This window comes from Peromyscus leucopus, chromosome 14 (genome assembly GCF_004664715.2).
Source record: "Peromyscus leucopus breed LL Stock chromosome 14, UCI_PerLeu_2.1, whole genome shotgun sequence".
NCBI classification, from domain to species: domain Eukaryota; kingdom Metazoa; phylum Chordata; class Mammalia; order Rodentia; family Cricetidae; genus Peromyscus; species Peromyscus leucopus.
The window spans coordinates 45,265,485-45,281,660 of NC_051075.1; the positions used below are offsets into that span (position 1 = coordinate 45,265,485).

The 16,176-nt window shown below is 36.7% G+C and overlaps 1 protein-coding gene across 4 annotated transcripts in view; it reads left to right on the forward strand.

Annotated features, from left to right (window-relative positions):
* Fut8 (fucosyltransferase 8) overlaps nucleotides 1-16,176 on the forward strand; it is a 222,603-nt gene that overhangs the window by 131,142 nt on the left and 75,285 nt on the right. For all 4 annotated transcript variants that reach the window (XM_028876080.2, XM_028876078.2, XM_028876079.2 and 1 more), the window contains exons 4-5: nucleotides 2,429-2,544; nucleotides 2,656-2,818. In XM_028876080.2, the coding sequence (XP_028731913.1) occupies nucleotides 2,429-2,544; nucleotides 2,656-2,818 (279 nt within the window). The remainder of the gene's footprint in view (nucleotides 1-2,428; nucleotides 2,545-2,655; nucleotides 2,819-16,176) is intronic.

Genomic DNA, 16,176 nt, shown 5'->3' on the forward strand with positions numbered 1-16,176 from the left:
CACGCGCGCAGGTAAATATATATACATAGTTTGGGTTTTGATTAATTTCAGACATGATAATAAATCTGGTTTCTTTTAATGTTACCATAGTAGGAAGTAGAAGTCCTATGTATCTTTTTTATAGTGAATGTGATAGGAGATTATTCTGTTCTCAAGCTTAAAAAAAAACTGTTCATGCAGATAAACATTTATAGATGGTGCTTTGGAGGAATAGTCTTTGTGCTTTTCTTTTTTTTATTTTTTTCTTTATCTACAGTGTATTCACAGTTGGATTATATAATTATATATAATAATGTGATGTAAATCACCATTTCCATTCCATTTTTATTAGAATTAGATTGGATTTAATACTTGATGAAAATCTCCTGAAAAGAGTGCATATTATTTTTTAATGTCTATTTTGTCCCTGGTATTATTCCAGCAGTATAGGAAAAAATGAGATAAGAAGAGCCCAGAGATAATCTTTCTGTTGTTTGAATTTTTCTATCTCTAAATTGTGTTCTGATCATGAACATCCCTGTGCATGGCACAGTGCCTCTATCATAAATCTCAAGGGTTAGAAGGATTTTTGTTCATTTTGTTCTTTTTACATGGTTTCTGAGAAATGAACCATCTAATTTTGAAAGGGATGAAGGATCAGATTTTAAAAATTATATATCAGTGCATACCTTGTTTATGTATATGCATATTTAAGTGCTTATAAATTAGTTATATACTTATTTTCATTTTACTATTGTTCGCTTTGTACATATACAAACGAAAGCTTTTTATTGATATTCTATATCTTTAGACACATGTATGGTAGATGGTTATTTTAATTCTTCTGTCTGATGTTGCATACAGTTTCCTGTACAGTTCTAATTACTATAGATAAAACAATAACTTAACATGAAACACATTCTGAAGTACTGTAGGTAATTAATAATGAATTTGGCCTCATCACATCTGTACAATGTTTAAAAAGCTGTAAAGTACCTGTTTTATCACATTTGTACCAAAGGATTGTAATGCTGTTTCAGTTTAGGTTCCATCACATATAACTTAGAAATTAAGTTCCTACAGAAGGCAGTGATGATAAGAGTAGATAAATTTTCTTCTTTATAATTAGACTTTCAAATAAGAATCAACTCGTTATTTAATATTCACAATTTTGCAAAAGAATATGTGTGTGTGTGTGTGTGTGTGTGTGTGTGTGTGTGTGTGTGTGTGTGTGTTTCCTATGGGTGTTAACAATAAATATAGAAAGTTGCTATCTTTAAATAACAGGCTTTTTTTTTCCTGTTATCATTTTGGAAGTAAGAAGTCAGAAGTGATTTCCACTGAGCTGGAACCAAGGTGTTTAAGGGCAGTATTTCACAGGGATGCTCCAAGAGAAAAATGTTACCTTTTCCAGTTTCCAAAAGGTTGCATTTCTCACTCCCCAATCCTTCCTGCATCTTAAATGCAAGCAGCCACATACCCTTTTCTATCTGTAGCAAATTCTCCCTATTTTTCTCTCTTCTGTGTATATTCATGATTACATTTACCACCCACCTACACCTCACTGGACAGTCCCCAGGTCTCAGGATCCTTAAGCACATACTCCAAATTTTCTTTTGCCGTATAAAGTAGTATTCGTAAATTCCAGAAATGAAGATGTAAATATCTTTTAAATAACAGTGTTTATCCCATCACTAAGTTTTATTTATGTATTTAGGCCAAAATGGAGTACAGAGTACTGGTAAAAGTCACATAAAAAAGCAAGCGTGTTAGAAATTAGTCAAGTTTGGAAAGAAGTAGAACAGATAGGTTGATAATATAAGTAAAAGATCCTGGAGTTCTTGTGTTATTTTTCAACAGTTTATATTACTGAACGATTTTGTTTGTTTGTTTCAGACAGAAATAAAGGAGACAGTCTCCATGCTTTCTACTGTATTTCTCTTCTGTCTTATCTTTCCCTTTCCTATAAAACCATTGCTAGTTGTGAATTCACTAGTTGAAGCAGCCATCTAACCTGATACTGAGATTAAAGCAGAATTGCTTTCTTTGATATTTGATGTATCTGTAGAGAACTTTCAGATGCATGTTACTTGTTCTCTCTAAGTCATTTCACCTTCTCCTGTGTCTTTGCTAATTTTATCACCACTACAAAATTGACCATTTTGCCACAAAAGGTGACACCCCAAATAAGGAGAAAGTTTTTTAGGAAGCAGCTCTAAAGACTTCTGAGCTCTCAGGAGATCTGATATCTCAACTATATAATTCATTTCTGGTCTTGTTCATTCTCATGCCAGTCTTTATGATTAATCCTATACGGTTGAAAAGATTCACTTGTAACTCTTTTTGGTATGCTATAGAGATACTAATAAGTATGGTTTAGCAAAGTACACATGTGTTTTCTTGTGTAATATAAAAGACAAATGTTCACTTTTCCATCTCTGAACTACAGAATACCGGAAGGCCCTATTGATCAGGGGACAGCTACAGGGAGAGTCCGTGTTTTAGAAGAACAGCTTATTAAGGCCAAAGAACAGATTGAAAATTACAAGAAACAAGCCAGGAATGGTATGTGGTTATGCACATTCTTTTCCATTTTAACATAGTGACTTTAGCATAAATACTGAAAATTTCTCTCACCAAAATGTTAGAAATACTCATACTTTCTGTTCTCTGCAGGTCTAGGGAAGGATCATGAAATCTTAAGAAGGAGGATTGAAAATGGAGCTAAAGAGCTCTGGTTTTTTCTACAAAGTGAATTGAAGAAATTAAAGAATTTAGAAGGAAACGAACTCCAAAGACATGCAGATGAAATTCTTTTGGATTTAGGACATCATGAAAGGTACTGTGTCCCTACAGGCTTCATTTGGATTTCATAAAGATTATAATTTATGAATGAGACATTGAGACTTTTTCTAATGTGTGTGCTGATTGGTCAGTGGTACTGTGTTGAAGAGTGGTAGGTTATTTGATATCTAGCGGTGCCGGTTACCAATACATGAAAGTGTCTCCTGTCAGAGTCCATTTAACAATCAGTATTTGAAGAAGAGTGTGTGGACTCATATTACACTGTACTGGAATTCACACCGAGGTTGCCATTAATGTCTCTAATTCCAAACATTACAGACTTAAAAATAGCACCTTGGAAGGGTTTCTAATGAAAGGTTAACAGGTTTTGGGTAAAGGAGAATATTTTGCTAAATTGTTCTGTTTATTTTCTAGAGAGGCGTGCCTAGTATCTGCCTATCTAAATTTATTTCTCCTTTTTACACATTTCTAATGATAAGCAGTTTATCATATATAGGAAAGAAAACATTTTGGTGTTAATGTTTCTGCAGATAAAATGTACATGAGAATCATTCTAAATAAAGTGAAGCATCCTTTGGCTTATTATACTTAAAAACCTGTGTTCTCAGTAGGATTCTCATGGGAATTACTGTCTTATTAGTGAGCAATGAAAGAAAAATGATTGTATTAGTACAAGCTACTGCTGTGAAGAGGAAATGAATTGCCCCATACAAATAAGAGAGTCGCATATATTAACATCATCAACAATATTACAGTGATTTTGAAAGAGTGACCTCTGGTTTTAAGTGAAAATACATACAAAATCTCAGTGTCCTAGAATGATTTTAGCAGTATTGGTTTATAGAAATATGATAGTATGGATTTAAAGGGTTGTTGAATTTTTAGGCCCCAAACTCGGCAGTCTCTTTGAAATCTTTACCCTAGCTAGCAATAAGGCCATACTTAGACCATTAGGTCAAATGTTGACTAATTCTATCCCTAATAGGCTTCTACCCTAAGCTGATTCTCTATTCCAAGCTTCTATTAAACATGCCTGTGTGTTTCTGTGGTTTGCTTATTGCAATTTTATAGAAAAATGCAGATTAAAACAAAATTTGATATAAGTAGATTATGTGGTTTAAAACCAAACTTTGAATATTGACTTCTGATGGAATGGTTACTCAAATGATTTAGTTAAATGACTTGATGAGAATTTAATGCTCAAGTCTTTTCTAAATGAAAATAATTTTAAATTATTTTGTAAATATAATTTGTGCATATGCTTTTCTAATTATGTGTATAAATTAAAAATGAATACAATAAACAAGCCCATGATAAATATCTGTAAATTACCATTATATTTTTTGTTAGTTAAACTTTTAAAAAAAATATCATAAGTCCTGGCATTGCCATTTAGTATATATTAAATAATGATACTTAACTGAAAACAAAATGTAAAGTAAAGGAACCAAGTCCATTTCTTATATCGACTTAATTAGAAAGCATAATGAATCTGGGAGAAAGCACAGGTAAGTAATTTAACTCCAGGAAGACAGACTAGAATATAGTAATACAAATAATGAGCAAACACAACAACACATTAGAGACACAATCTTTAAAATAGTAAATATATAAACAGGAAGTATTTGTATCATATAGAAAATATCCTCATACTGGCCATTTTTAAATTATTAAAGTACAAGAACTGAAGTAGACTTCTGTGTGTCCCTCTGCTGGGCTTAGTATGTCATAAAACCCCCATTTTTATTTTCCTTAGTCTCTGTCTCTCTCTGTCTCTCTGTCTCTGTCTCTGTCTCTCCCTCTCCCTCCCTTCCTCCCTCTCTCTCTTAACACTGTGATTCACAGTGTTAGAGAAAACACCACTAAGAGTTCTTATATACAGTAAAGCTAGTGTCTTTTTTATTTACATCTTAATTTATTGTATAATTGTTACCTGTTTTATTTTTGCAGTAGCCGAAATTATGGTATGTAAATTATCTCTGAAGTAACAGTTGTTTTTTTTTTTTTCCCCCGGAAAAATCAGTTGAAGTGTTAATATATCGATTTCTTGTTTTGATTTCTCTGTGAACCTCTCTTACTTTTTTGTTCAGTCAACAGTTAAGGGGAAAACTCTTAGGGACTTTACTGAGGCATATAATTTACTGATAAATGATGGATTGCAGCTGTAGCTCAGTGATAGAATGCTTCCTTAGAAGTGTTCAGCCTTGGATCCAACTGCTAAAACCCAGATTGTGAATATACAAGTTGTATACTTTTAACCATTTGTTTAATATGCATACATATTGTGTAATGATTACCACAGTTAAATGGGTGAACATATCTATCACCACACCATTAACATGCGTGCATGGGTGTGAGCATGCATGTGTGCATGCGTGTGTGTTGTTAATATGTGCTGACTTACAAGTTTCAAACAAACCAAACACTACTGACCAGTGCCAGTACATTAGATATCCAGAACTTATTTCTTCTCATAATTGAATGTTTGTACCAATTGACAATACCTTCTCATTTTTCCTACTTTCTAACCCTAGGCACACTATGTTTATATGAGGTTGAAGTTTTATCTCTAAGTAAACACATTACAGTATTTGTTTTTCTCTCACTGGCTCATTTCACATAGCATAATACCCTACAGATTTATTCATGATGCTAGAAATGGCTTGATTTCTTTTCCTTTTAAAAAATTCATTGACAATTTTATATACAATTTGTACAATGTTATATGATCGTTTCTGTCCACCATTTCTCATCTTCAACATCTCCCTCCAGATTCCCTAAAAAAAAAAAAAAAAAGAAAAAAAAAAAAAAACCCCTCCCAACTTCATGTCTTCTTTTCCTTTCCTTTTTATGGATTTTTATGTTGTATCGTGTGTGTGTGTGTGTGTGTGTGTGTGTGTGTGTGTGTGTGTGTGTGTGTGTGTGTGTGTGTGTGTATCTCTAATCATCCGTTAAGGAACACTTAAATTGTTGCTATAGATTAGCTATTGTGAGTAATGCTGGTATGATTCAATATATCGATTTAATTTCATTTGGATATTTACTCACAAGTGGGATTAGGCATGAGTTCTGTAGTTGTATTTCTAAGTGTTTTTGCCAATTTATACTCCCAAGGACATTACAAAGGTTCCCTTTTCTCTGTACTCTCTCCAGTACTTATTTTCTCTTCTCTAACCCTTCCCTTCTTCCTGACCCCTCTTCTCTCCTCCCCCTTCCTTTGTTTTTGTTTGTTTGTTCGTTTTGTTGTTTTGTTTGCAACAGGGCTTCTCTATGTACCTCAGGTTGACCTCAAACTCATGATTCTCCTGCATTAGTGTCCCAGATCCTGGGATTATAGACACACACACAGACGCACACACACACACACACACACACACACACACACACACACACACACAATTCTTCTCTCATATATTACATCTTTACCCAAGTTTCCCCTCCTTCCTTTCCTCCCAGCTCCCTGCCCACCTCTCTTCTCTCCCAGATCCACTCTTCCTCCTTTTCTTATCAGAAAGGGCTGGCCTTCCAGGGATATCAACCAAACATGGCATATCAGGTTGCAATAAAACTAGGCACATCCCCCCATATTAATGCAGGATAGGGCAACCCAGTAGGAAGAAAAGGGTCCCAAAAGCAGGTAAAAGAGTCAGAGACAGCCCCCACTCCCACTGTTAGGAGTCCTATAATAATTTCAGGCTACAGGACCGTAACATATATGCAGAAGACTTCCGTCAGACCCATGCAGGATCAATCACTGATTCTTGGTTCAGTCTCTGTGAAGCCCCTGTGCTAGTTGATTCTATGGGTTTTTTTTTTAACCCCTCTGGCTCCTACTATTCTTCCTCCCCCTCTTCCACAAGCTACACCTAATGCGTGGTTGTGTGTCTCTGCATCTGTTTCCATCAGTTGCTCGATGAATCCTCTCTGATGACAGTTATGCTAGGCTCTGGTCTATAAGTATCACAAAGTATCATTAGGAATTATTTCATTTGACTTGTTTTTTTCTGGTCATATTTGGTTTTATCCTAGATCTCGGGGCTATCCAGCCTCTGGTTCCTGGCCCTCCAGGTACCAGGTAGTGTTAGGCATGGGCTTCTTGTCATGGCATGGGTCTCAAGCTGGACCAGTCATTGGTTGGCCACTCCTACAATCACCTTTACCTCAGCACATCTTGCAGGCAGGACAAATTTGTAAGTCAAATGTTTTGTGGCTAGGTTGGTGTCCCAATCCCTCTACTTGCCTGGTTATAAAAGATGTCCAGTTCAGGCTTCGTATCCCCTAGTACTAGGAGTCTTAGCTAGGGTCACCCTTACAGATTCCTGGGAGTTTCCACTGCACTAAGTGTCTACCTTAACCCCCAAGTTCCCCAATTCCAGTCATCTCTTCTAGTTCTCTTTTCCCCATTTGTCCCTTCTGTTTCTATACCCACTACCCCCAGTCCACCCACAAAATCTGTTTTCCCGTCTCAGGGAGTTACATGCATATCCCCCCCCAGCCCACCCCACCTTATTATTTAGCCTCTCTGGGGCTGTGGATTGTAGTCTGGTTATCCTGTACTTTACAGCTAATATCCACTTATAAGTGAGTATATACCATGTTTATCTTTCTGGGTCTGGGTTATCTTACTCAGGATGATTTTTTTTTCAAGTTCCATCCATTTGCTTATAAATTCCATGATGTTATTTATTTTTAAAAGCTGAGTAATACTCCATTGTGTAAATGTACCACATTTTCTTTATCCATTCTTCAGTTGAGGGGCATCTAGGTCATTTCCAAGTTCTGGCTATTATGAATAAAGCTTCTTTAAACATACTTGATCAAGTGTCCTTGTGGTATGATTGAGCATTCTTTGGGTATATGCCCAATAGTGGTATAGCTGGGTCTTGAGGTAGGTCAATTCCCAAATTTCTCAGAAATCATCATATTGATGTTCAAAGTAGCTATACAAGTTTGCACTCCCACCATCAATGGATAAGTATTCTCCTTACTCCACATCCTCTCCATCATAAGCTGTCGTTTGTGTTTTTGATCTTAACCGTTCTGATAGGTGTAAGATGGAATCTCAGAGTGGTATTGAATTGCATTTTTCTGATGGCTAAGGATGTTGAACTTTAAAGTGTTTTTTTTTTTTTTTTTTTGGCCCTTTGAGATTCCTCTGTTAAGAAATCTCTGTTTAGACCTTTATCGTAGTTTTTAATTGGATTATTTGCTTTGTTGACTTCCAGTTTCTTGAGTTCCTTCTATATTTTAGATATTAGCCCTCTGTCAGATGTGGAGTTGGTAAAAATCTTTTTCCATTCTGTAGGCTGCCATTTTGTCCTATTGATGGTATACTTTGCCTTACAGAAACTTTTAGGTTTCATGGGGTTCTTTTTTATTAATTGTTGATATTAGTGCCTGTGCTTTTGGTGTTCTGTTCAGGAAGTTGTCTCCTGTGACAATGTGTTCAAGACTCACTTTTATGTTGAGGTCTTTGATCCTCTTGAACTCGAGTTTTATGCAGGGTGATAGATATGGATCTGTTTGGAGTCTTCTATATAGTGACATCCAGTTAGACCAGCACCATTTGTTGAAGATGTTTTCTTTTTTTCCATTTTATAATTTTGGCTTCTTTCTAAAAAAATCAGGTGTCCGTAGGTGTGTGGATTTAGTTCTGGGTCTCTGATTTGATTCCGTTGATTGACCTGTTTTTATGCTAGTGCCATGTGGTTTCTATTACTATAGCTCTGTAGTACAGCTTGAAATCAGGAATGGTGATACCTCTGGAAGTTCCTTTCTTGTACAGGATTGTTTTAGCTATCCTGGGTTTTTTGTTCTTCCATATGAAGGTGAGTATTCTTCTTTCAAGGTCTGTAAAGAATCATGTTGGAATTTTGATGGGTATTTTATTGAATCTGCAGATTGCTTTTGGTAAGATTGCCATTTTTACTATGTTAATCCAACTGATACATTTGATACCTTCTTCAATTTCTTTCTTCAAAGACTTGAAGTTCTTGACAAACAGGTCTTTTGTTTGCTTGGTTAGAGTTAACCCAGAATATTTTATATTATTTTATAGCTATTATGTAGGGTGTTGTTTCTCTGATTTCTTTCTCAGCCCATTTGTCATTTGTATATAGGAGGGCTACTGATTTTTCTTTTTGAGTTAATGTTATATCCAGCCACTAAACTGAAGGTGTTTATCAGCTGTAGGAGTTCTCTGGTAGAATTTTGGGATTCCTAGTATACTATCATTATCTGCAAAAAGCGATACTTTGATGTCTTCCTTTCTAATTTGTATCCCCTCGATCTCCTTTAGTTGTCTTATTGCTCTAGCTAGAATTTCAAGTACTATATTGAGTAGATATGGAGAGAGTGGACAGCCTTGTCTTGTTCCTGATTTTAGTGGAATTTCTTTGGGTTTCTCTCCTTTTAATTTGATGTTGGCTATAGACTTGCTGTAAATTGCCTTTATTATGTTTAGGTATGTCCCTTGTATCCCTGATCTCTCCAAGACTTTTTAATCATGACGGGATGTTGTATTTTGTCAAAGGCTTTTTTAGCATCTAATGAGATGATCATGTAGATTTTTTTCTTTCAGTTTGTTTATATGTAAATTACATTATTTTTGTATGTTGAACCATCCCTGCATCTTTGGGGTCAAGCCCACCTGATCATGGTGGATGATCTTTCTGATGTGTTCTTGGATTAGGTTTGTGAGCATTTTCCAAGTATTTTTGCATCAATGTTCATGAGGAAAATTGATGTAATAATTTTCTTTCTTAGTTGAGTCTTTGTGTGGTTTGGGAATCAGGATGACTGTGGCCTTATAAGATGAACTTGGCAATGTTCCTTTTGTTTCTTTCTTTTTATTTTTTTTTTTTGGAATAAATTATTGTGGAATAATTTGAGGAGTATTGGTATTACTTTGAAAGTCTGGTGGAATTCTGCACTAAAGCTGTCTGGCCCAGGCCTTCTTTTGGTTGGAAGACTTTTAATGACTGCTTCTATTTCCTCAGGGGTTATAGGTCTATTAAATTGCTTATCTGATCTTGATTTAACTTTGGTAAGTGGTATCTATCAAGATATTTGTCCATTTCTTTTAGATTTTTCCAGTTTTGTGTGGAGTACAGGTTTTGAAGTATGACCTAATGATTCTCTGGATTTTCTCAGTGTCTGTTGTTATGTCTCCCTTTTTATTCCTGATCTTTTTAATTTGGATATTCTCTTTCTGCCTTTAAGTTAGTTTGGATAAGGGATTGTCTGTCTTGTTGATTTTCCTCAAAGAACAAACTCTTTGTTTCATTGATTCTTTATATTTTTCTTTTTTTTCTATATTATTGATTTCATTCAGCCTCCAGTTTAATTATTTCCTGCCCTCTACACCTCTTGATGTGCTTGCTTCTTTTTGTTCTAGAGCTTTCAGGTGTGCTCTTAAGGTTCTAGTATGAGATCTCTGCAATTTCTTTAGGAAGGCATTTAGTACTATGACCTTTCCTCTTGGCACCATTTTCATTGTGTTCCATTTTGGGTGTATTGTACATTCATTTTCATTGAATTCTAAGACATCCTTAATTTTTCTTTATTTCTGCCTTGTTTCATAAAGAGTTGTTTAGTTTCCATGAGTTTGTAGGCTGTGTGTTGTTTCTGTTGTTGTTGAAATCCAACTTTAATCTGTGGTGGTCTGATAGGATACATGGAGTTTTTTCAATTTTCTTGTATCTCTTGAGACTTGGTTTGTGATGGAATATGTGGTGAATTTTGGAGAATGTTCTGTGAGGTGTTAAGAAGAAGGTATATTTTTTGGTGTTTGGGTGAAATGCTCTGTAGATATTTGTTAGGTCCATTTGAGTCATAATGTCTGTTAGCTCCATTATTCCCCTGTTTAGTTTACTTAATTTATATACATTGGTGAGAGTGGGGTATTGAAGTTTCCCTCTATTAATGGGTGGAGTTTGATATGTGATTTAAGCTTTAGTAATGTTTCTTTTACAAATGTTGGTGTCTTTGTATTTGGGGTGTAGATATCAAGAATTGAGACAACATCTTGGTGGATTTTTTCCTTTGATGATATGAAGTGTCCTTCCCCATCTCTTGATTAATTTAGTTGGATATCTATCTTGTTAGATATTAGAATAGCAATACCAGCTTGCTTCTTGGGTCCATTTGCTTGGAAAATCTTTTCCCAACCCTTTACTCTGAGGTAATGTCTATCTTTGATGTTGAGGTGTGTTTCCTGTATGCAGCAGAAGGATGAATCCTGTTTTTCAATCCATTCTGTTAGCCTGTGTCTTTTTATTGTGGAGTTGAATCCATTGATACTGAGACATATTAATGCCCAATTATTATTATTATTTTGTTGTTGTTGTTGTTGTTAGTACTCCCCCCCCCCCCCCGCTCTCTCTCTGCGCATGCACACATACACACACACATGCTTTCCCTCTTTTGGTTTTGCTGGTGTGAAATTATGTATTTTCTGTGTTTTCATGGGTATACTTAGCCTCCTTGGGTTGGAGTTTTCCTTCTATTTAGGGCTGGATTTGTGAATAGATATTGTTTAAATTTGACTTCGTCATGAAATACCTTGTTTTCTCCATCTATGATGATTGAAAGTTTTGATGGGTATAGTAGTCTTGGCTGGCATCTGTAGTCTCTTAGAGTCTTCAAGACATCTGCCCAGGACCTTCTGGCTTTCAGAGTCTCTTGATAAGTTGGGTGTAATTCTAATTGGTCTGCATTTTTATGTTACTTGGCCTTTTTACCTTGCAGCTTTTAATATTCTTTCTCTGTTCTGTATGGTTTTTTTTTTTTTTTTTTTTTTTTTTTTTTTGGTTTTTCGAGACAGGGTTTCTCTGTGTAGCTTTGCGCCTTTCCTGGGACTCACTTGGTAGCCCAGGCTGGCCTCGAACTCACAGAGATCCACCTGCCTCTGCCTCCCGAGTGCTGGGATTAAAGGCATGTGCCACCACTGCCCAGCGCATGTCCTTCTTAAGGTTAGGAAAATTTTCTCCTATGATTTTGTGGAAAATATTTTCTGGGTCTTTGAGCTGTGATTCTTCTTCTATTCCTATTATTCTTATGTTTGGTCTTTTCACAGTGTCCCAGATTTCCTGGATGTTTTGTGTCAAGAAATTTTTAGATTTAACATTTTCCTTGACTGATATATCAGTTTGTTATATTGTATTTTCTACACCTAGGATTCTCTTTCATCTTTTGTATTCTCTTGGTGATGCTTACATCTGTAGTTCCTGTTCACTTACCAAGATTTTCCATCTCTAGGATTTCCTTAGTTCGTGTTTCCTTTATTTCTTCTATTTCCATTTTCAGCTCTTGAATAGTTTTGTTTCCTTTACCTGTTTGTGTATTTTTTTTCTTGGCTTTCTTTAAGGGATCTATTCATTTCCTCCCATTGTTTGTTTGTTTTCCTGGATTTCTTTAGGTGATTTATTCATTTCCTCCTTAAAGACCTCGATCATCTTCATCAAATTGATTTTAAGGTCATTTTCACTGTGTTGGAATATTCAGTGTTTGCTGTAGTAGGATAGCTTGGCTCTAGTGGTGCCATATTGCCCTGGCTGTTGTTGATTGTGTTCTTATGCTGGCCTCTAGGCATCTGGGTTTGAGGTAGTTATAGATTTAGGTGCAGATTTCTAATTTTATCTTTGTTGGATGGGTGTGTTTCCCCTTTGTTTCTATTTCTCTCTGGTCTTCTGGCCTGAATGGCCTGTGGTCCTGGTGACCTGTGAGTCCTCTGATCTAGTAGGGTGCCCCCGCTGGGGTTTTGGCAACCTGCTTGACCTCTGGGGTTCTGGGTACCAGCCTTGCCTCTGGGGCTTTGGGTCCTGGGAACTAGTGTGGCCTCTGGTAGAGCAAGAGGCTTCTGCTAGAATTGTGGACTGGGATATGGTAATGAAGGCGGCATGGGGGTGGGGCACTGTTGGGAGGAAGACTGGGCTGACTCTGAGGAAGTGTTGGTGTTCTGCCAGGCTCTGAGGAAGGGTTGGTGGTTTGCCATTGGGGGCTTACCTAGGGTTCTGGGTGCCTGTGTAGCCTCTGGTACAGCAGGGGGCTTCTCCCCAAGTTGGGTTTTGGTGGTTAGGGGATGGGGGCTGTTGGGGGAAAGCTGAGCGGGCTCTGAGGAAGTATTGGTGGTCTGTGGGCTGGGTCTTATCTGGAGTTTGGGGTACCAACATGGCCTCTGGTAGAGCAGGGGACTTCTGCCTGAGTTGTGGATTGGGATATAGTGACTCTCTTATAACCACCGTAACAAGTGTGAGAAGATACATCACAATTTTAATTTCTCTGACAGGCAGTGATTTAAGCACCTTTTTATGTACCTGTTGGCCATTTGTATACTTTGTTTGGAAAACTGTCTAAGTCCTTTTTCTATTTCTAGTCAGGTTGTTTATTTTGCTACAAGTACCTTATGTATTTTAGCTATTATCCCTTATTGGAGATATTATTAGAAAATTATTAAAGATAGACATAATTATACTTATGAGCAAGTATCCTGCTGTTATGTTTATTATAGACCCATAGTTTTCAGGCAAGAAATGTGATGCCTTTAGGTTTGTTCTTCTTTCCCAAGGTAATTTCACATGTTATGAGTCTTTTCAGGTCCAAAAATAATTTTAAGAGTATTTTATCTGGCTCTGTAAAAAGACAACATGGGAATTTTTCTAGGGACTCCATTGAATCCGTGGATCACTTTGTGCTGTGTGGACTTTATAGCAAAATTATTTCTTCCAGTCCATGAACATAGGATATTGTTCCATTTTACACCATACATATTGTTTTCATCAGTGTCTTATAGTTTTATAGAACAGAGCACAAGTCCTTACCCCTTTGACTGGCTATTCCTATTTTGATACTATTGTACATGTGGTTGTTTAGTTTCTTTAAGGGACGGTTTGCTAGTATATACACATTTAATTTTCGTTTGTTGGTTTTGTGCCCTTTGGCTTTATCAGGTATCTTTATTAGAACCACCAAATTTTTGATGATGTCTTTAGGGTTTTCTGTGTGTATAATCATATCAAATCCAAACAGAAACAGTGTATCTTCTTTTCTGATTTAGATTTCTTTCTTTTTTTTCCTTTTTGTTTAATTTCTCTGTGGCCACAAAAATCATGTTCAATAGAAGCATGGAGAGTACGCATGTTTTATCTTGCTCCCGATTTGCCTCTGTTGACACACTTGGTCCTTTTAATGTGAATTTGGCTTGTTGGTATTTGTTGCCCTCTATTGTATCTAAATGCATCACGGATGCTCTCTTGTAATCTTTTCTTGTAGTGCCCTTACTTGGCTTTGGTATGGAGGTAATACTGACCTTTAATAAGGAGTTTGGAAAATTCTCATTTCTTTAATTTTATAAAGGTTGGCATTGATTTTTCTTTAAATTCATATAGAATTCACCTTGAAATGTGTTCAGGGTTTTTGTTTATTGTGATTACAAATCTAATTTCTTTGTTTGTTATTGGTTTCCTGAGAATTTCTGTTTCTCTATAATTCACTGTTGGCCTCCTCTCTGGCCTCAGTGGTTAGATAGGCTGCCTTGAGGTAGTGGGGAGGATCAGTAGTCACACAGTGGTCCTCAAATTCTGTACTGCTCCAACTGTACACAAAACAGCACACAGTCCAGGTTGGCCTTCTTCAGGTTCCCATGGCATCCACCTAGCTGTCAGAAGTGGGTAGAGAATTTTAGGAGATTTTGAAAATAAATCATCTGATCAGCAAAATAAACACTGACAATTATATGCCAGGCACTTTGAGTTCCTCTTTGACCTATAGAACTTGGCTTTTTAGGCAGTTTTTCAAGATAATGCAGTATTAACAGTATTTGATCTTAACAGTCATTGGAACAAGCCATGTAGTGGACACAGAAAATAGAAAGGGCCGGCAGTGGCAAGATGGCCGAGCTATTGAAACGCTGCTGCCGACCTGATGGCCTGAGGTTGATCCCTGGGACCCACAGGGTGGAGGGGATAACCACTCCTACCAGTTGTCTTCTGATTTCCGTGTGTGCACTGTCGGTGCCGCCCAAATAAAGTGTAATAAAAAAATGAATAAAAAAAAATACTAGTGAATATGAAGTTAGAGCTTGGAAGCAGTTAGAATATGGAATAGAAAACAATTGACAAGATTTCTGAACAAGATCAAAATGTAAATAGCAGTGCTCAGCGCTCCATTGCAAAAGAAGGGCATGTCCAGGAGGGTGAAGACATCCAACTTGGAAGAGAAGGAGAACAGATTTAATATCTATCTTTATCTGAAAATTTGACTCTTATGGCAAAAGGTAGCATATGTCTGGAAGGGCTGAGCCTGACAATCCCAGGAGATGTCTTTGGTAATCTTCAGGCACTATTGGAGTGGATGCTTTCTGAAGAGGTCCTGGGAAGCCTCTTGAGAACATATTTACCTCATTGTTCTGTTTTAAAACACTAAACCCCCTAGAGAACTGTAAGAGCCTCATTCTGAAGCAAACCTTGGGGAGGCAAGGCTAGCTCTTGTTTTCTGTTATCAAGAAGAGTATCAGACTTAGCAGGCAAAGACTTACCTACAACTGCTGCCGAAGTTGGCTAGTGCATCTCATAATCTGAAAGAGGAATTTGTGGGCTTCCTGTTTTATGAAGCCAATATAAAAACTCTAGCTGTGAAATTTTGCACTATGATAACTGAGAAGTGGGAACTAAATGTGGAGTGTTGTTATGACCAGGCTTAAAATACGCCCAGCGAATTTTCTCCCTAAATAAAACTTGTGGTTTCTAGATTTTTAGAGAAATATCCCACAGCTACCAACACTTTGTTCTCCTTTTCTGTAAGCCTATGGTTGACAAAGTCGAGTGAGTGAGTGTGTGTGTGTGTGTGTGTGTGTGTGTGGCGGGAGGGGGTGTATCTGTTACATTAAGAACAATTGGTAAAGTTGTTCCTTTTTACATTGATCGCTTTGATTGCTTTCAGAACCTCAGAATATAACATCTATTTTTTTTCAGAACATTGAAGAAAGGGGTCAAGAGTTGCAGGATATTTCTGTTCTCAGTGGACAGCACATGGTGCTTTGGAAATGTCAGGGACCTCCTGCAGGCTCTTGTTTTGTGTTTAGATGATACAAGCAGTGACACAAATATTAGATGGGAGAACTGTACTCTGGTAAAGCATTCTTACACTATAGGGCAGTGACAAATTTCAATTTCATTGTTACTACTGCTGTTCCATAAAAACATGTATTGACTTGTACGAAGTCCTTTAGGGAAAAATCTCCAGGGGCAAACCTCTGTTACCTTTTTAGCTGATCACTTGACTGGATTACTGCATTTGCTCTGTGAAATGGTAGGGAAGATTGAATCTTACCATGAGTGCTTGGTTTGAGGAAGCCAAAAATTTGATAAATAAACTTGACTTTCAAGTCAAACT